Genomic DNA, 21,544 nt, shown 5'->3' with positions numbered 1-21,544 from the left:
TATATCTAAATGTCTGCTGGACCTGGATGTCACAATGCCCAACAGTACATCCACTCTAGTTTGTAGTATCCAGATGATGACCCAGGCAGACAACAGGAGCAATCGCAGCCCCTCAATGCCAACATCCAGTCACTGACTCCTGGTAATCTTGCCTCCTTGTCACCACTACTCTACCTTTCTCTCTTTGGGATCTGTAGCCTCTCTCATCGTGTGAACACTAACACTACATTCCCCTCTAAAGCCAACTAAAACTGGCCACGGCCATCCAAATGTAGCATTTGCCTCTTTCTGTGCTTTTCACTTTTGTTTTGTTTAAGACACATAGCTCAGGTTGGATTCAAATATGCTTTATTACCAAGAATGGCCTTGAAAAGCTCAAGCTCTCATTCTGTTTTCACCCTGGTGATGATGCAGACCAAGACAGAGTTTGTGGAGGGTGAAGAGCATGACCACAGGATCACAAGCCGCATAAACCTAATAGACTTGGCTGGCAGTGAGCGCTGCTCCACAGCCCACTTGAGTGGCGAGCGAATGAAGAAAGCTGTGAGCATTAACAAGTCCTTGCTAACTTTGGGGAAGGTCATATCTGCACTCTCCGAGCAAGCACACGGAAAGAGGGACTTTATTCCATATCGTGAATCCACTCTTACATGGCTATTAAAAGAAAGCCTGGGTGGAAATTCAAAAACAGCAATGATTGCTACCATCAGTCCCGCTGCCCACAACATAGAAGAAACACTGAGCACACTCAGATATGCTACCCAAGCCTGCCTGATGATAGTCAACATCGCCAAAGTCAACAGGACATGAATGCAAAGTTGATCAGAGAGTTGAAAGCAGAAACTGAAAAGTTAAAAGCTGCCCAGAGAAACAACCGGAACATTGACCCTGAACAATACAGACTCTGCCGGCAAGAGAGAACATCCTTAAGGATGAAGCTGCATCAGCAGGAGACAGACATGGCAGAGATACAAAGAGTATGGAAGGAAAAGTTTGAACAAGCTGAGAAAAGAAAACTTCAAGAGACAAAGGAGTTACAGGAAACAGGAGTTACATTTCAAATGGACAATCACTTGCCAAACCTTGTTAATCTCAACGAAGACCCACAGCTGTCAGAGATGCTGCTCTACATGGTAAAAGAGGGAGTAACCATAGTTGGAAAGCACACGCCAAACTCAAGCCATGACATCCAGCTATCTGGAGTGCTGATTGCCGATGATCACTGTACTATCAGAAATTTTGGAGGAACAGTGAGTATTGTTCCAGCCGGAGAAGCAAAGACATACGTAAATGGGATGCACATCTCAGAGCCCACAGTATTACATCATGGTGATTGTGTGGTTCTTGGTGGAGACCATTATTTTAGATTTAATCATCCAGTTGAGGTCCAGAAAGGAAAAAAAAACTGTCAAATAGAAATAATATCACAAGTGAAGGCCCAAAAGATTTTGAGTTTGCCAAGAACGAGTTACTTACAGGACAGAGATCTCGGCTTGAAGCAGAAATAAAAGCTGCACAGCTGAAGGCGAAGAAAGAAATGATGCAAGGAATTCAAATTGCAGAGAAGATGGCCCTGCAAGAGCTTTCTTCCCAAAAAAGCTGCATATGAGAGCAAAATCCAGGCCGTCGAGGCAGAGCTGAGGGAAGAGTCTCAAAGGAAGAGATTGGAAGAAATAAATAACCAAAAAGCTAGTCACAAGATTGAGGAGTTGAAAAGGGTGAAGCAGCATCTTGAACAGGAAGTGTACGTGAACAAATGGTGACCTGAGTTGGAGACCCTGGCTACAAAGCAGGCCTTAAAAGACCATAGAATCCAATATGCAAGGATCCTAGAAGCTTTAGAGATTGCAAAGCAAAAGACTGCTGAAGAAGTACAAATGCTTCAGGAGAATCGAGGAAACAGGGATAAGACTTTTACCATTCAGCCAAACTGGAGCTCCATGAAACTCTCCACGATGATTCAGGAAGCCAATGCCATCAATGACAAATTTAAAAAGAGCTATGTTTTTGGCAGACACGATGCATCAGACAAAGGCCGTTCTGATACCTGTGTTCGAGTTCGTAACCTCCAGCTTGGGGTCTCAACTTTCTGTAGTCTGGAAAAGTTTGAATCTAAACTTGCAGCAATGAAAGAGCTTTATGAGAGTTAACAGTGGAGACAGGAACGAGGATATCTTCTGTGACCCTGAAGATGAGTGGGAACCCGACATTACAAGCACACCAGTTTCTTCCCTCTCTAGAAGGACGGTCACTGTTCTGACAGGCCTTGCCAACTCCACGGTGCAGACTACCAAAGGCACCCTCTGCCCTTGTAGGACTCGTCCAGCTGTGTGACAGGCTTCTCCCTTTGGGCAAATGCCAGGAGCCTAAGGAGTAATGCACAAGAGATACTTATCCCATCTCATGAACTGTATTAGGGCAATGCCTTTACGTAGGAAAATTCTTGCTCAGAGATTGAAATGAGTCAATTCTTGTTGGGAAGAACGCACATCCACACCTAAGAGCAGAAGTTTGATGAAGAACAGGAGAGTCTCTGGCTGTGTGCATGACATCCATCCAGTTCAGAGTATGCAATCTTCACACTTGCCAGAATTAATGGAAAAACCAAGCACCATTTATTCAAATTCATCAGAATCATTTCTTCCTGGAATTTGCAGAGAATTGATTGGCTCATCAAAAGATTTCCTTAGACAGAGTTTCGATGAAGAAAAAACTATAGCAGATAGCCTGATAAGTAATCTTGTCAAACTTTATAATGGGGTGATTGCCATCTCCAAAGCCCATGAAGAACAGGATTGAAGAAAGTCAAGATAACCTGTTCTCCTCCAACCGGGCAGCCCAGGCTCTCACCATCCAGGTTGCTTGTGACTTTCAGCAGCTTGTGGTTTTGTTCAAACACTGGCTGGGTGACTTTTCACCTTGTACCGGCTCAGCAAGGCTTGAAGACAAACTGAGACAAGATATTAACAACCTCGGAGGCTATTTCCAATTGTTTTTGCAGGGATGCTGTTCGGATATTACATCGATGGTAAAAGAGGCTCAAAACAAAGTCATGGTGATTATACAGCAGGCTGTTCTGTGTGTGGGTCAGCAAGCCGTTCTGAAAGGGAGCAAGCTCTGTGTTCTGGAAAACAGCATCAAGGTTTCCAGTGCCCAGGAGTTGATGGCTGCCCTCCAGGACGGCATGGCCTCAGGGATGAACCGTCTCTTAGACTCTGGACTAGAGACCGCGCAGACACTCAGGCAGGACCTCTCCAGGCAGAGTGCACAAGATGAGTCATCCATCGGACTCCTGACAGCCTCTATTTGAGGGCTAACACCTGAGAGCTAAGACAGATGCTCTCTGTTGACTGTTTGTCTTTGAAGAAGCCGCCTGACCACGCCTACCACCTGAAAACACCCATCGCCTGAGCACGCCCACTGCCTGAGTATGCCAGCCCACTGAAGATCTTCTGAACCTGGAGACTTTGGCACCTGAACTTTCTTTATAGTTAATCCAGAGACTTGTTTTCAGTTTCCCCTGTGATTATAAAAACCCTTGTTTGTTCTCAGTAAAGTGGAGCCTTGATTGGGACGCAAAAAAAAAAAAAAAAAAAAAAAAGAATGGCCTTGAACCCCAATCTTCCTCCCTCTGCCTCTCAAGTTCTAGATTACAGGTGTCCACCACCAAACCTGGCTTCTGGACTTATAGTATCCTGTTTGCTCTGCTTAGAATGCTTCCCTTTTCTTCTTTTTTCTTTCTAATATTTCTTCATTTTTCAAGATGTCATTAAGACACCATACCCACCAGGAAGAAAGCTTTCCTAACTGCCTGGGATGAGTCCTTCCTCCAGCAGTGCCTCAACTGAGGTGTCATCAATGCATTCCATTTTTCTTACTCTATTCAAATTTCTAAGGGCAGAGACTGGGGCAAGCTTTCTTGCTAAAAGAAGGTAAGCTATGCTTTGTTGTAAATTAGTACTAATTTAATGTCTGAGACTCTATTTTCATCATATCTGTTCAAAAAGAGTTAAGAACTGCTGCAGAATGAAGCACAGCGTCACCAAGCACAGCCTTGCCATCCATTAAGACCTCAAGCTTCCTGTGCAGTTTTTATCTCACACCATAACTCTTCACCTGGGAGTCTGAAATGATCTATTCAGTATTCCAAACTGATCTCTCCACACCTCTCTTCCCCCAGAAATTACAACCCATAACCATGTTGGTCCTCTTTCCTTAGCATCTATCTCCTAGCAAGTCTGCCATGAGGCTATATGATATTAAGAGCATTGTTGTTATGACACGGAAATGGAACGTTCAAGTTTCCATGTCACCAGCAGATAATTAGGCTTAGGTCATTTGATCAAGTCATAAAACATATCAGCCACAAGAAAAACATGGCTCTTATCTTCTGGTTTAACTACATTTTTCTCTAGTTCCACCTTCCTTCACCTTTTGTGTCTTACAGCTCTCTGGGAATGAGGAATCAAAGATAGGCTACCATAGGATTTCTTTCCTGGAAGCTTTTACTGTATCTGTCCATCAATTGTCTCACCTAAAAGACTTCCAGACAGTAAGAGTGTTTTTATTGATTATTGAAAATTTCACATGATATACCCCAATCACATTCACTTCTCAGTCCTCTCAGGTTAACTCCCAACCCTTGTGACCTCCCCCAAAACCAAAGAAGAAAAAAGAAAGAAAAAAGTATCACGTCCAATTTGTATTGCCAATTTATACAGTGGAGCATGGTCAAACTCCCAGGGGCCAGCCTCTATAAAAAAACAAAAACAAAAAACAGACAAACAGAAAAACCTGAGTCCTTCCCCACCCTTACCAGAAGCCATTCCACTGAAGAGGTATACGTTAGCATCCATCCCTAGAGTGACAGAATTCTAGCTAGAGGAATTTCAATAAGAAAACTAGGATGTCTTGGGCCAGTGAGATGGCTCAGCAGGTAAAAGTGCTTGCCACACAAACATAATGGTGCAAATTCAATTTCTCAAACCCAGAGTGGAAAGAGAAAATCAGTATAATTTTCTTGGAGCTGCACCATGGCACACATATACCCTCCACTTCAACACACAATAATAATTTGTTTAAAAAAAGAAAATCTGGGACTGGAGATATGGATCAGAGTAAGAGCACTGACTGGCCTTCCGAAGGTCCTGAGTTCAAATCCCAGCAACTACATGGTGGCTCACAACTACCCGTAATAATGAGATCTGACGCTCTCTTCTGGGGTGTCTGAAGACAGCTACAGTGTACTTAAATAAAATAATAAATAAATCTTTGAGCCAGAGTGAGCAGGACCCGAGCTAGCAGAGGTGCTGAGTTCAATTCCCAGCAACCATATGATGGCTTACAACCATCTATACAGCAACAGTGTACTCATATACATAAAATAAATTTAAAAAAAGAAAGAAAGAAAGAAAATCTGGTGTCTCATGATGCTGGACATGTGGTCTTTGGAGCCTACCATATATGTAGGGCCCCCAAGTGGCCCTACATAAATAAGACAGCTTTTGGAATAAAAAGTACTGTCTGAAAAATAACGGGCACAAATTTGGCATCAATAGTTGCCATTAAGTCAAAAACAGAAGGAAGCCTGAGTACTCCAAACCCCAAGCACTCTCAAGGTAACTCAAGGAAAGACGGGAGATAGCTGTGAAAATCTCACAAGGACATTTTCACTCCCTCTCAGTTCTTACAGTACTGGGCTAATGAGAGAAAACTCAAGGTAACCCGTGGAAGAGAACAAAAGGAATGCATATACTCAAACCCCTCAAAACCATTCCAAAAATAAATGCATCCCAAGTGAGATTTCTATTGTGATCATCAACCAAACTATAAAATTCCAAATTCAGCTCTTAAAAAGAACAAAGGGTAACATTAACCGGGGCTTGCTCTGTTCTCTGTTTCCCTTAGCAGGGCAGGGGCTACTGAAGGACAAGACTTATCATCTGTCTAGCCCACCAGAGCACAGGTGGTGGAGGTCGCCTAGTGGGGCTTGAGAAGTAACAAGCACACACACACATGTAAGGTATAAGAGAGGGAAGTTGAACTAAAAAAAAAAAAAAAAAAAAAAAAAAAAGCAGCCAAAGGTCACTTCAGGTCTAAGAGTATAGACATAGCATGAAATAGATCAAAATTAACCTCTACCATTACTGTAGTTTCCAATGGAAAGGAAAACTGGATAAGTAAAATTCAACTTTATTTCCAAAGTCCTAAAAGTTGGATTGATCCCGCAAAGCAATTTTAAGGTCTTTTTTAAATGAACATTCAAATAGAAAAACAATTTTTTGAAGTAATCTACTTGCTTCTGTCCAACATATTTTAAACAATATAATATCCAATTAAATTAAAACTATACTTCCTTAAGGGGGGAAAAAACCTACCTTTCAGCTAAGAAATCCAGAGGCATACTTAAAATAAAAAAAAAATGCTTAAGAAGATTTTGGGGGTACTTAGTAAGCACAACATGCACACTTTATAAAACTAATTACTTCAGCCAGAAAAGCAGTCCTGCGTATGAAGCCAACAGTACTCGCAATCATGCTAAAGACAGACATATTCTTCTTATCATCTTTATTCAAGTATTTCACAGCAGTTATATTACAAATTACAGTAAATGTTCAAATTCCAGAATTCAAAAATTAAATAATTTACTCCAAACTAATGTAAAATGAAGTCAAATGCAAAACATCAATTTAACACAATTCTAAATTAAACTACAAACCCAAAATAGACCATAGTTGATGAAGTGTACTTAATCTACAAAGTAGACATACATGACCAAAACCAAATAGGACTCCCAAAGTTTAAACAACCAAATGTACAAAATATAAAAGATGCAGGTACAAGCTCAAATTCAAGCTTACAATATGATTACAAATAATAATTAAAACAACAATGGCATTCAGCTACGGAACCTGACACTGAAATACCTATTGATTAGCACCATAGCTGAACCAACTTAATCAAAACAAGAGAAGAAAGGGAATTACCACCCCACTCCCTAAAAATAAAACCCAGTAAACCTACAAATATATTGGCATACAAGAAAAATCAAGTCATGAAAGGATGTTAAAAAAAAAAATCACAGGTAAGATTCAAGCTCAAAAACACAATTTATTCCACAGCCATCAGATTCAAACCTAATGCAGTTCCATCATCTTCGAGAAGCTCCAGGGTTCCCATAGCTGAGCATGAGCTTTTGCTTGGCTGGGCTGAGATACATAATTTATTGATCTGAGAGCAAAGGTTTTACACAGGAGCTTATCGTTTATAATGCTCACATAGGAAGAAAGAACAGAGGTCAATTTGTACATTATTATTATTATTATTATTTTGCCAATGCTATACAGCAAAAATTAAGAACTTTACAGAAAGGTAAACAAAACTGAGTCGACTTGGATAATTTCACAAGCTGCTTTAATCTATAGAACCACCAGGTATCTGTGAAACAAGCAAAACTGGGACAGTATGCTTCTCGTTGGGGGAAGGGGCCTGAAGAGTTGGTGCCATTTCAGCTCCCCCCTTGGCTTGAGACTGGCTTTGTCTTTGAGACCGAAACTGTTCAGAGTGGCAGTTCTTATACTGAGTTTACCTCTGATTTCTCCATCTACATCAAGGGTAAACATAAGACGTGATCTTTTGAAAGCATTTTTAATGTCATACACAAATAAATTTCCTTTGTAAAACTCACTGATGGCTAAAACCTTAATTCACGTGCAGGATTTGGAAACCTATTGAGAACATGTGCGGATTTCCCTCTTTTACAAACGCTGCTGTTTCTTGAACAGAATGCTTCTGAAGTAGAGAAACTGGAACAAATACTAAAGAAGAGACAGAGCAGCAAGAACCTGAGACTTGCAAAAACCCTTTTACCAGAAACTCACTACAAAAAATCTGCTACATCTTATTTCATCAAATCTTTAAATTCTGTAACAATTTCCATCAAAATACAAAATGCTAATGTATTAGACAGTAAAATAGTTTGCACTGGTATGATGGTAATAAATACTAAAGAAAGCATGAAAATCCTCCTGGTAATCAAATTTGAGGTTTCAAATCACCTCCCCTTTAAAATGGTTCATCGTTAATCACACTTGCCCACCTTAAAAATACAGTGTGTCTACATGGTAGCATCTTCAGTTACATGACTAACTAAATGTCAGGAAAACCTCAGACTAGGTTTAAAGAAAAAAGGACCATAAAAAAAAAAAAAAAATGAAGCTAGAAGATGGTGGCCATGAAGGTAAATGCAAAGAAGCACTTGGGGTAACTGCAGCAGGGAAGCCAGTAGCTGCCTGTGCACCACACAGCCAGAGAAAAGCAGCCAGGTACCTTAGCTTCAGCATGTAAACAGTGGCAACGTGATTACAGGACCTGGTAAACACTGCTGGTAACTAAAGACAAGAAGCTGAGGTAGCTCAGCGTCTCTGCAGTGGTCCTCCACCATGTGCTGTAATTAAAACCCAAGGATGTGTTGCATATATTGGAAAGACACACCTGCAACTAATGGCTATAAATAAAGGAATATAGCAAGCCAACTTGTCTGCAAAACTTTCTGTATTTTGTTTAAAAATTATCTCATAAAAAAATGTCACCGCATTCCCTTTGCCTCTTTGCAACTGCCTAGATTGTGTTTCCAAATTTTTAGAAAGTTTTGTAAAATTAGTAACCCATAATTATTTTCAGGTAAGTACAATCCACAGAAATCATTCAACAAGATCCAAAAATGACTCCACTCAAATTGTAGCATTGTGAGGATGTGAGCATGGGGCAGGGGGTTTAATGGTAACACTGTTAGTCAAGGACAGACCAGAGCTCACGTGCAACTCTACAGAAAATGAGCTTTACAGAGTTTCTGACAAATTCCTCTCTTTTTGTCCATTTGGCAAGTCCTGGCTTTAAAACAAAACAATAACAACTGACTACACATGAAAACTATTTTTCTCTGGTAACTCAAACATAAATAACTATTAAATTGCATCTGACAGAAAAATGGCCACCATCTATTTATTTTCTGGTCATCATTGTCAGCAATATGGAAAACTCTGTGGGTTTTTGTGGACTGTGTACATGTGTTACTGTTTTAGTATGTGTTTCTTAACTAGAAACAAACCACAGGAAAGCTTGCCAGCCTACACATTTTGTGGCTTACTGAGTATCTTGATTGTTTTGAGAACAAGACAGGCATTTAATAAAGAATACTGTTGTCTCTTAATGACATTGAGTATCAAACTTATTTTCAAGGTTGTGACCAAAGAAAAGATTCTAATTAATTTGCTACAAATGAGCCCATCCATTAAGCCTCATCTTTCTCAAATGAATAAAAAGGCACATTAAAGGCAGTTCTAAAGAGCCTGACCTAATTTCACCCAGTTTCTTCAGCTGTTCACCAGAATACACCATAGCCAATTCTAAAACAGGTTTTAGTCCATTACCCGGGTGGGAATGGGGGTGGGATACGATCAGAGATAGAAAAGAGGAAAACAAACAAACAAGCAAGCAGGTCGCCCATGGTTTTCAACAATTCAGCACAGTTACAACTGCCCCATTCAGTTTCCTCCGGTTTGCTGGTCTGCATCCTAAGAGAATCTCCAAGAGTGCAGAAGAGAGGGGCAGAGTGAGAGCAGTTTCTGTAGCACCAAAGTCTCCAAGCTGTGGGGCTGTATTTTTTATTTGTGGAAAATACAACATGAGTCTGAAGTTTTGTTTGGTTCTTGTAGGCTGGTTGGTTTCAGGTACCTGAGACAATAGCACCAAATTCAACAGAGAAAGAATGAGTGAGCGAGCACTTTACACCACGGGCTCTGCGCATAATTGGTGCAATTTGAAAGTGAATGGCTCAGAAGACTGCTCATCAGGAGCAGATTGGAGAGGATAAACCACTCATCATGAGAAGTTCATAGGAATGTCTCAAACATATGAACTGTCCTTTCCATTTCCTGTAAGAGAAAGGAATACATGTTATCCACATGTATGGAAGACAAAGGAATTCCTCGCCATGAACGATCTCACATCAAATTAAACTTTTAGACAAAGAATCTGAGATACAAGTTCAAATTTGAATATTTTTATAGCTATGCTGCAAAACCATCTGCCCCAGACAATTCTAAGTCCTTCTTATTTTATTCTTTGGCAATGGGGATGACAAAGATGGCAGCATTCAATGAGTGACTTATGATGCCAGATACTGCACTAGAAAATATATTCCAAATGTATTTATATATGTATGAACATATAAAGTGTATATATATATATTTCAACCTAATTCCTACAGTAATGTTGAAGGACTGTAGACAGGTATTATTATGAAGCCATCTGAAAGGAATAGAACTAAGGCACAGAATAATCTGACAGCCAGTAAAGTAGGGCTAGATTATAAAGGTTCCAAATCCCATTCAAAGAAATATGCATTTCATTCAAATTTCTTTGAAAAAATGTGGAATTAAAAATATATATACTGGGGCTGGTGAGATGGGCTCAGTGGGTAAGAGCACCAACTGCTCTTCAGAAGGTCCTGAGTTCAAATCCCAGCAACCACATGGTGGTTCACAACCACTCGTATGAGATCTGACGTCCTCTTCTGGTGCGTCTGAAGACAGCTACAGTGTATATGTATATGTGTATATCTATCTATATCTATATCTATATCTATATCTATATATACTGTCCCTACATTAGGATAGGCGAACAGTAAATATATCTTTTCAGCCTTTATACAGGTCTAATAAAACCTGATTCTTCATTGTTACTAGATTATTATCTGATTAATCAGTTATTCTGTATGATCAATTAAAATCACTTCTACTAAGTGGCTTATAATTTATTTCTAGAAGGGAAATTCAAATTATAAAGCAAACTATACTATATGATCAAAATTTTAAACCCATATTCACATATTAATACGTATTATAGATATTTAGGCATTTTAAAACACTGGAAGCCATTCCGAATGACAAATAAATACCCTGTCAGGTCAAAAGCCCTTTTCCCCTAAAATAGCAGTGCTAGTAACACTATCCTAAACAAGACATTGGCCAAGTCAATAGAAGGATTATTGTGCTTCTATATCACCAAAAAACATCCTTAATCCCCCAGGAACCTCCCCTAACCATTCCCCAAAGTCAGCTGCCTCTGGTAAGGGCACCTAGTTCTGAATTAATCCAGACAACTTGTATCAGCTCAGATCCCCACCCTGTTGACTGTCTTATAAAATCTGCTTGCTTTTCCACCATTTGTTCTTCACTTGCTTCTTTGACACTCTTGGTGTTTGATCTCTCAATAAATCTCACAATATCCTCTAGAGAGCAAGGCATGGCAATATTTTTATTTTTTCATTTCTGGAGGCCCCTGCATATTATATAACTTGCATAGCTTTGAAAAATGTAACTCACAAAATGTGGTTATGAAATAAGTGGGAATATTAGGCCAGTCAAGGCTATACAATAAGATCCTATCTCAAAACAAAAACAAAACATGGTTGAATTTCACTAGTCTAGAATACAATCAAAACAAACATATTGTATCTGGTTGTGTTTCTTTCTTCTTAAAAAAACCTGCATATACTTCTCATGTGCAGCATGTTTGGGAATATACTTTTGTATGTGTGTATATATGCATGCACATATATTTATTGTCTCATTGATTCTAACAAATGTGAAAATTATCTTCTGGTGGTTTTAAGTTTTCAACTTATCTAATCACAACTACTACATATTATACAAATTAGCATGATTCATTATGATATTTCTATATATTCATATATCATGAACTGATTGTGTCTGTAGTGGGCTACTGAAATATAATTATAGCATCTTATGAACACATTCCTAAGAATACTTTAATTGCTAAAACTATCTTGAGTAAAAATTGGTCTCTGGTTACTTAGACTAGCCATAGATTCCTATACAATGTGACCCTAACCTCAAGGTTATAAGAGCTACCTGGCCACTTAACTGCTACCTCTCTGCTTCTGTAAATAATGCTTGCTTGGTGCAGATGTCCAGAGCTGCTTTTGTGTATACATCATAATTGCCACTGTTGCCTTTAAAATCTCAAACAAGCTGGTGGTCAAGGTGGCTTCCTGATACTCTGCTTAGGACAACTGCACTGGCAGTGACTAAAGAGTCCATTTGGCTTTTCCAGGTATCTTGGGAGTTTTTCTCTTCAGGTACCCCCAAAACAGTATCTATCTTCCCTTCTTCTCTCCACCCAAGCCCTAAGCACACACCCCAGTTCCAAGTAATCCAGAACTAGTACACTGCTTGCTTTCACATATGAAAGAGAACATGTGATACATGTATCTTTATGTACTTGGCTTATTTCACTAACATGATCTCCTCCAGTTCCATATGGCAGAACTATATTATTCTTTAGAGTTGATCAGTAATCCATTGTATGTGTGTGCGTGCATATGTATGTATCACTTTATCCACTCATCTGTGGATGGTAACTTGAGTTCATGCCAAACATATCTTGGCTTTGGAGAATAATGCTACCATTACAAAGTGTCTCTTCTCTATATTCTGGTTTCATTTATACTCAGAAAATGACAGAACAGTCAAATGGTTGTTCTGTTTTGTTTTGAAGGTTTGTTTGTGTTTTGAGAAATATTGGTATTACTTCCCAAAGTCATTATATTAACTTATATTCCCACTGACAGTGCCTATGGGTCAGTTTTCTCCACACTATTTCTAGCATTTGCAAATTTTTTCTACTTTAAAACCTACTATTCTAATTGAAGTTGTTGGGAACAAACCAAAGGAACTTGTCTTTAGAATTGCCATTTTGACTTCAGACTCCAATTTACCTAAGCTGACTAACTTTCTCTAGTTCCCCCAAACATACCTGTTATCAACCCCCTCTCTAAACAACAATAGTTCCCCAAAACTTAATGCCTGTTCCTAACAACAGAAAGAGCAAATAAATTTGATTGGTTGGACAAAAACATATTTGATGTCAGTTGACATTGGCAAAAATTATTAACTGTAACTTGGCCCAGAGGCTTGTGGGTTTTATACTTATAAGCCCTGTTTCAGCCCCTTCTTGGGGCTGACCGAAGAAACAAGGCTGCAGAGTCCTGATGGATCAGTGACTGCTGATGTGGTGGGAATAAAAGACTTTGCTGTTTCACAAGCCTTCCTCTGGATGCACAATGGACACGGTGTTAACAGTATGAGATAGTAACTCCTTTGTTTTGATTTACATTTGCCTGAGGACTAACGATTTTGAGTGTTCTTTTGTATATTTACATCTTTCTATACAGTTCTAACAATCTTTTTCTATAGTCATTAGATTTTTCTATGTATAGACCCCATGGTGCTTTGAATAATAGCCCCCAGAGGCTCATATTTGAATGTTTAGTAACCAGAGAGTCAAACTCTTCAAAAAGATTAGAAAAATTAGGAGGCATCTTTGTTGGAGGAAGTGTGTCACTGGGCATGGACATTGAGGTTCCAAAAGCCCAAGCTAGGCCCAAGTGTGTGCACACATGCATGTTCTCCCTCCCCCCACTTCTCTCCCTCTCCTACTAATCAGAATTAGGAGGCATGACCTTATTGGAATAGGTGTGTTTTGTTGGATGGAGTGTGTCACTGGGCATGGGCATTGAGGTTTCAAAAGCCCATGCTAGGCCCAGTTCTGTCAGCAAATTGGGATGTAGCACTTAACTACTTCTCCAACACTATGCCTGTAATACCTGCCACCATGCTCCCTGCCATGATAATGGATCAAGCTTCTGAAACTGTAATCAAGCCCCAATTAAATGCTTTCCTTTATAAGAGCTGCTGTGATCTTAATGTCTCTTCACAGCAATAAAACAGTGACTAAGAATTATATCATTAGCATATAAAAATAATAATTTTACTTCTTTCTTACTGTCTTTTGGTTCTTGTCTAATTGTACTGGCCAAAATTTCTAGTAACCTTTTGCATAAGTGCAGTGAGAAAGACACTCTTGCCTTGTTTCTGACACTCTGTTTCCCCATTGTGCTGATTACTTGTCATCTTGACAACTAGACATTTCTGGGAGGAGGAAAGCTGAGTTGAGAAATTGCCTACATCAGATATGGGCATGTCTATGGGGCATTTCTTATTTCATGATTGATGTTGAACCTAGGAGCAGAAGCTACCCATGGGTAGATCGCCCCGGACTATACAAGAAAACAAGCTGAGTCAGGCAGTGGTGGCACATAACTTTAATCCCAGCACTTGGAAGGTAGAGACAGGCAGATCTCTGAGTTCAAAGCCAGCCTGGTCCAGGATAGCCAAATCTATACAGAGAAATCCTATCTCAAACACACACACACACACACACACACACACACACACACACACACACACACACGGGAAGGTGGGGGTGACAGGCTGAGGTGGTGGACAGGTAACTCAGCAGCTAAAAGTAGTTGCTCATTCAGAGGTCCTGGGTTCAGTTCTTAGCACCTATATGATGGCACAGTCATCTATAACCTCAGTTCTAGGAGATTCAATGCCTTCTTCTGACCTCTGTGGACACTGTATGTACATGATACAATTAACATACATGCAGGGAAATACCTATACACAAAATAAAAATAAACCAATCTTTAAAAGAAAGCTAAGTAAGTCATGGAAGCGAGCCAGTAAGCAGTGTTGCTCTGCACTTTCTGCTGCAAGTTCCTGCTTTGTCTACCCTCAATGGTAAATTATAACTGGTAAGCCAAATAAATCCCTTTCTCCTCTACGTTGCTTTTGGTGTTTTATCATAGCAACAGAGAAACAAACGAGAACAGAAGCTTGTACAGGGAATGGGACATTGCTATGAAATCTGACTATGTTTGGAGGATTTTTGTCGATTTTGGAGCTCTGGACTAGAAAAGCCATTAAATACTTGGAACTTAATGACCTGTTGATGTGGAAGCTTAGAAGAGAGAAATGTAGATGGTAGCTTATGAAATTTGAGAGGTAACTTTGAGAGAACCTCAATGACTCTATAGGGGTCATCTCTGTGAAATATCTGAATTAAGAATGTGTGGGATTTGATAAACTAGGGCTAAAGAATCTGCTGTTATTAGCAGATTTAGAACCACTGAGGTCAAATTTACTTTAGACTTTTTGCTTTACTGAGACAACTGATGGTAGTTATCTGAGGGTGAAAACTCAGCTGTGATTAATAAGAGACCAACAGCTTACTGACTGAGGTGAAGTCCTCTGGGAAATATTTCTTCAGAGTCAGCACACAGAAGCTGGGGGTCCAGATCTCAAGCTGGCAGCAGAACTTGTTAATAAAACATGTTACTGGCTTTATTGGCATGAGAGATATAGGACTGAAGGGGCCATGGAGACCACCTGAGGCTTGGAACTGTGAGTACCTAGAGAAACCATTGGTGAAGGTATAGCCTCAGTTATATGGCGACCCAGCATACTGAAGATGCCAGGAATATGGGATGATGACCAAGGAGAGCTCCAGAGCAGTATGTGTTTTGGATGGCAGAGCAGGAGAGGTATATATCCTTTAGAGCACGGAAGACGGATGGTATGTCCCAGATCCTAAGACACTGAGCTATTTACATTGAATTTTGGTTTTGCTTTGATCTAATTGCAACTGTACCCTAGTTCTTCACTTTAGAAACAAAGTATGTAATTTCTTTTGGATATTGCAGGAGCCAATGTATTCTCTGAGCACTGTGTCACAGGGACAGCCATTGGCTATGCCCAGCCAGTTCCTGGGCCTCTGGGAGACACCTCTGCAGGAGCTGCTGCCTGGTGGGCAGCTCCTGGAAAGGCCTTTTTGTCCTGATCCATGGAGTCCATGTAGAAAAAAAGGGTGAAAATTTTCCACCAATCCCTTACCTCCCCACACTCAAGATTTAAAATCCCAGCAGTCCTCAGCCTGGAAATCTCTGCCCTGAAAGTGCTGCTCCCTTACATAAGCCCAGCCTACTGCTCAGTTCACTGCTATTTCTCACTGGAGCAGAGGCAGCCACCTTCTTGGGTTTTTCCCTCTTTAAAAAGTCTCTTGTGTGAGGTTTGTTGTGCAGTGTCACTTTGTGGTATATTCCTTGGCTCCCAATATCAGGACACCTCTCTGAGCAGAGCTGTAACACTTTGGTGTAAGCAGAGGAGCAGAAAGCTGACATTTGCATTGGGGAAGCCTTCCCATGCTGCAGCCCACAACACTTCTGTAGGGGAAGCCTTTCCATTCAGAGCTGCAACACACCCAGCCAATAGCTGAGAGACTTTGAATTTTTAAAGAGAACTTGGACCTTTAAACTGTTACAATTTAAGAATTTTCAAAATTATACTGTTTTATATTGCAATATTACTACTAACATGAGATCCTGGAGACAAGGTTACGAATAGTGGTATGTTTTTCTGTTAAGCTGAAAAGGGATCAATTGTGTTGGTTAGTTCCATTAACTTGACACCAACTACAGTGGCCTAGAAAGAGAAGAACCTAGAATCAGGAACTGCCTCCATCAGGCTGGCCTGTGGATATATCTGCAGAGCATTTTATTGGTTACTGTTTGATGTAGGAGGAAAGTCCCACCCCGGGCAGGTGGTCATGAATTGTATGAAAAAGCAAGCTGAATAAGCCACAGAAACAAGCAAATAAGTAGTATTCTGTATGTGTTTCTTCACACTCCTGCCTGGGGTTTCTATTTTGACTTCTCTTGTTGATGGGCTACAACCTGTGAGCCAAATTAACTCCCCAATGCCCCTTCCCCACACCTCACCCAAGTTGCTTTTGGTCAGCATTTTATCCTAACAACAGAGAAGCAAACTAGAACACGCATTCAGTACGATGTTACCTATAGGGTTGTTAGACACAATTTTTAATGAGTAAAAATTTTAGACCTAATTTGTAGTTTTTTAATAATAAAGTCATACTGATTTTTATCAAATTTTTCTGCATTTATTGAGAAAATAAGCTTTCTTATCTTGCACTGTATTTATAGGGATATAGTATACTTATTATTTGCAATATATTAAACCATCTTTACCTTCCTGAAATCATAATCATGGCTTATGATCTTTCTGATGGGCTACTGAATTCAGTTTATTAGTATTCTATGAGGATCTCAATACTGATGTTCATTACAATGTTAGTCTAACTGTTTTCTGTCACTGTCTGGTTTTGATAATAAGCAATGCTAGTCTTATGGAGCAATGGAAATATTCCTCTTCAGTTCTATAGAAAAGTTTGAGAAACACTGATGTTAGTTCTTTTTTAAAATTTTTATAATAATCGGTGTGAAGCTATCTAGCTCAGAGAGATATTTACTACTATTAATTCAATTTCATTGCTTGTTATTAGTCTATTTCATTTTTAAAAATATCCATGAACTGGCAAGATGGCTCAGCAATAAAGACATCTCCAAGCCTGAGGTCCTAAGTTCAATCCCTAAAACCCACAAATTAGAGAAGAGAGTCTACTCCACAAGTTGACCTTTGAACTGCAATGTACATTGTTTGCTCGGCTGTTTAGACCCCATTGCTTGAATGTGTCTCTGGCATGGGCTACTCTGTTAGTGCTGAGAGGTCTGACATATCTGTCTTCCAGTTACAAGTATGATTTCAAAGGCTTTATGGAGAAACAATACCAACTTGGTGATGCTCACACCTAGCCTTGTTAGCAATGTATGATAGACAAAGTGCAGGGACTACTAATGAAGTACACCTATACAGGTGTAGTAGTGATTTTTTTATGATGCCATTGCAGATGTGCCCAAAAGTAGAAGCTCAGACTCACATCCCAAGCTGCATGTGCTTAGAGGTGGAAGCAGCTTGAGATTTTTCTCTCGACTCTTATTACTTGTATTGCCCACCCCAGGTCCAGGTGAGATGTGAAGCTAAAATTTCATCTAAGGTGAGATGCTCAAAAAACAAAACAAAACAAAAAACAGCAGAATATGCCTAGTACCAGCGTTTTCTCTGCACTTTAGCCTGTGCACCTTGGCCATAGGCTATCATTGACAGAACCAAAATAGCATAGACTGAGACTTCTAGTGGTAGTCAGTGAAATATCAGTTCTCTTTTGGTCTTGTTAGTAACAGACACCCATACAAGACAGTGAGAAAAGGGTCACAGGAATCCCACAAGAAATTCTGGCACTCTCAGTAAACTATATATGACAGGGTATATCCTAGGTCTCAGAGGTCCACCTCCCCAAAGCCATGGTTCTTGTGGATAGCACCCTCTGTTCCTCTCTATACTGTAATACCATTCCCCCATGAGGTAGTACTCTCTGTGGTTTTATGTCAGTCATTACTGACATATGAGGCATGGCATATGAAGCAGCCAGAAATTGAGAGGAGCCAGTACAGGGGAATGTATATGGGGCCCCAGAGGTAAGAAGACACTGGGGTTTCTGCCTCTAGAGCAGTCTAAATTTAGAAAACTGGTCCCTTCTTTTAAGACAGCTGTGGAATTGGGAGAATAGGTGACAGAATATTTTGTTTGCTATGCTGCAACTATCCCAGTTCTCTAGATTTGTACAGAGCTTCTGTTTCCTGTAATACTATGGTTCAGCATTCTCCCATGGTCATTCTCCTCAATATGAAGCTCTAATGTACCCGCTGCTCTGGTTCTTCGGCGCGGTAGACCAAGTGTCTGGTGCTGCTAATCAGTCATCTTACCCTCAAAAATAATTTAAAATGCCATCTTGTTTTCATTCAAATCTAATGCTCCTAAGGCCAAATGTGTGATTCAGTGGTAGAATGCTTGCCTAGCTTATGCAATGCCTGATTGATGTTCAATCCCCAGTACCACAAGACAACAAATCTACTGTTATTGCATGTAAAATAAATAAATAAATAAATAACCATATCCTCTCCACATAAATCTTAAATATCCTCAACATTGAAAATGTTTCCTTAGAATAGGAAATTTCTCATGCTGTGCATCTCAAACACCTAGCACAGTATCTGGCACTAAAACTTCTTGATAAATATTTCATAGCTAGGCCACCATATGAACTAATAAATAAACAAAGAAAATCAAAGTGGTTCAGGCCATTCCCTGGGTAAAAGTGAGCAATTTAGTGAGTAGATGTGGCTAACCTTTGCTCAGGTGACATTGAAAAGCAAGCGTACAGACTAAATATGTAAATATATGAAAAGAGACATAAGCTCTCTTATGAGGAGAGAGTTTCCCTGTGGTCCAGAGCCATAGAGAAAAGAGAAGGAAAGGCCATGTCTACAGCGTGTAAGCTGAAGGACAGTGCTGTCCCTGTGGCTGTTTACAGGACAGGGTCTGATCAAACAGAATGCTTTACAGTGCTTTTCCAATACTAGTATTCTAGTGGATGGCAAACAGGCCGCAATCCCTACCTTCACATGCACTTTTGTTTGTTTAAGACAGGGTTTCATGTACCCCAAATGAGCCTCAAACATGCTAGACAAGTGATGTACTACCACTGAGCTGCAGCCCCCAATATTTCTAATCTTAAATCATCACAGCTTCAGTTACTTAGTAAAAAAAGTAATGGAATTAGCACGCATGTGGTACACATACATACACGCATGCAAGCAAAGTATTCCTATACATTAAATCATTTTAAAATGGACTCAGAGAAGTAACTTTTCTTTTTTCTCCTTTAAGACAAGAAAAGCACGTACTCTCCAGATGAAGTAGACACACTTACCTCCACAAGCTGAGATTTGTCATAATCTTTACGATGGCGGTAGATGCACTGACTAAGAAGGGAGTACAATCGCTCAAGCTGATCGACTGTCAGGTTGTTGCTTTTATCTACCAACAAATCAAGCAATTTCTGGGAGAGGGAAGAGAGAAACCCAAAGAAAGATGATAAGATGTAGTTGATATCATTGGTCAAACGAAAACTATTATGTTCAAATACTTAGACAACAGGTACTGTAAGACACAAAGAGACTAAAAGATTCTATACTTCAGTTTACTAAATTTCAAACCCTCAAAATACACTTAACTCCTAGTTAGAAGTCCCTACGTTAAAGTAACAATTACCAAAAGAAGTTTTATTAAACTGCTTTCCAAATATCCAAATATCATTCTGGTCATTGGAAATGGACTGTCAGGAGCTAAGCATACCTGCAGTCTCTCGTGATCAACCACCAAAGGTGGCGCAGGCTCAGACGGCTCTTCTGGAACCAGTTCGAGGTTTGTTGTTTTTGCTTGCTCTAAAATTAATTTACGATATCTTTTTACTTTAGAAGCACCTACAATTGAGAAGGAAAAAAACTTACTATAGTCAGTAAAAGTAAAAGAAAATCATTATTAAGCAAATATAAATTCTTTTTCCCATGACAAATATTTTTTGGAGTAAGAAAGAATGTGGTTTTCTAAAAATGATAACATTTCTTTGGGAGTGCCTTCCTTTTTTAGTAAGAAGAATTCAAAATTAAAGAGAATTAAACTGTAAGTATGAAAGCAAAGTAATACTGAAACATATGATACATATATTCATGAAAAAGAAACAGAAAGACTACCTTGGCTCTAAGCACTTGGTTATGAAGGGTAAGAGATGGTTCAGTCAGTACAATATTTGCTCTGCACGTATAAGGACCTGATCTAAGACCCCAATACTTCAGCTACAAAGAAGGTAATGGCTACAAGTGCTGTACTCCAGTGCTGGGGGAGGTGGATTTAGGATCAGTGCAACTTGACACTGGTTGTTCATTACTAGGTTCAGTGAGAGGCTCTTTAGAGAATAAGGTAGAGAGTGACGACAGGTCAAGACACCTGTTGTCTTCCTCTGGCCTCTAAGCATGAACATGGAAATGAGTACCTGCATATATACCACATACAACATTTCCCCCCGCCCCCATGCATGCATGCACACACACACACACACACACAACGTTTTGAATAATACTTTTCTACTTCTCAATTCAATTACAGAGCTTAGAAAACTGGCAGGATAAAATTTTTTCAAAATGGCCTAAATCCCAAACTAAAACTGTATCCCACACAGTTTTACAGACCTGTCACAATTTCAAGACAGTCTAGTATATATAGGAAGAGAACTATTCACGTAGGAAACATACTGAACAGAGCAGATCTCCTACTCCCCCCATCCCACAGTGCAGTAAAGATAATCGGGGGGGAAAAGATGAGCTAGATAACCTATACATACTTCCCTTCTGCTCTTCTTAAGGAGACCATACAGTCATGTGGAGGCGGGGCCTACAAAACACTCTGCTTTCCTAAGAACAAGGTAAGTTGACAGTGGGTCCTACATCCTTTCCACTGCTCCCACAAAGCAATGAGACTTAGCTGGATCCGAGACACTAAGTCTAACAATGACCCCCTACAGCAAAAACACTGCAACACGTTAGAAACCAGGAGAGGCAGCTACTTATTACAAATCCCAGCAACAATACATCCTGAAGTTTAATTTACAAAATTTAAAATGAGGCACAGGGAATTAGCTCAAAGTTGCACAATTAAATAAGCAAGAGACTGGCTCAATCTCGGTTTCTATGACTCTAACATACTAGATTACTCTGCTAGCCAAATCTTCTCCTGCCCCATCCCATTCTAACAATTCTGCTACCAGAGTTCTACCTTCTTTCTAAGTTAAATGACCTGGCTCA

The 21,544-nt window shown here is 39.8% G+C and overlaps 2 protein-coding genes across 8 annotated transcripts in view; one reads left to right on the top strand and one right to left on the bottom strand.

The window, feature by feature from the left end:
• The first annotated feature begins 360 nt into the window (after window positions 1-360).
• On the top strand, window positions 361-4,196 carry LOC116080527 (kinesin-like protein KIF14). The gene is given in 8 exon segments (XM_031356897.1): window positions 361-799; window positions 802-1,406; window positions 1,409-1,594; window positions 1,596-2,147; window positions 2,149-2,247; window positions 2,503-2,796; window positions 2,798-3,276; window positions 4,181-4,196. Coding segments are annotated over 8 exon segments (2,670 nt in total).
• A 2,356-nt stretch (window positions 4,197-6,552) lies between these two features.
• The window catches only part of Atad2b (ATPase family AAA domain containing 2B), a 128,924-nt gene continuing 113,932 nt past the window's right edge, over window positions 6,553-21,544 (bottom strand). For all 7 annotated transcript variants that reach the window (XM_031357071.1, XM_031357073.1, XM_031357072.1 and 4 more), the window contains 3 exons: window positions 20,040-20,167; window positions 19,615-19,743; window positions 6,553-9,935 (listed from right to left, as the gene is read on the bottom strand). In XM_031357071.1, coding sequence (XP_031212931.1) covers window positions 9,894-9,935; window positions 19,615-19,743; window positions 20,040-20,167 — 299 coding nt within the window. In that variant the 3' untranslated portion in view covers window positions 6,553-9,893. The remainder of the gene's footprint in view (window positions 9,936-19,614; window positions 19,744-20,039; window positions 20,168-21,544) is intronic.

The sequence above is a fragment of the Mastomys coucha genome, unplaced genomic scaffold (genome assembly GCF_008632895.1).
Source record: "Mastomys coucha isolate ucsf_1 unplaced genomic scaffold, UCSF_Mcou_1 pScaffold6, whole genome shotgun sequence".
Lineage (NCBI taxonomy): Eukaryota > Metazoa > Chordata > Mammalia > Rodentia > Muridae > Mastomys > Mastomys coucha.
This window is presented reverse-complemented; position numbering and strand designations above follow the sequence as displayed.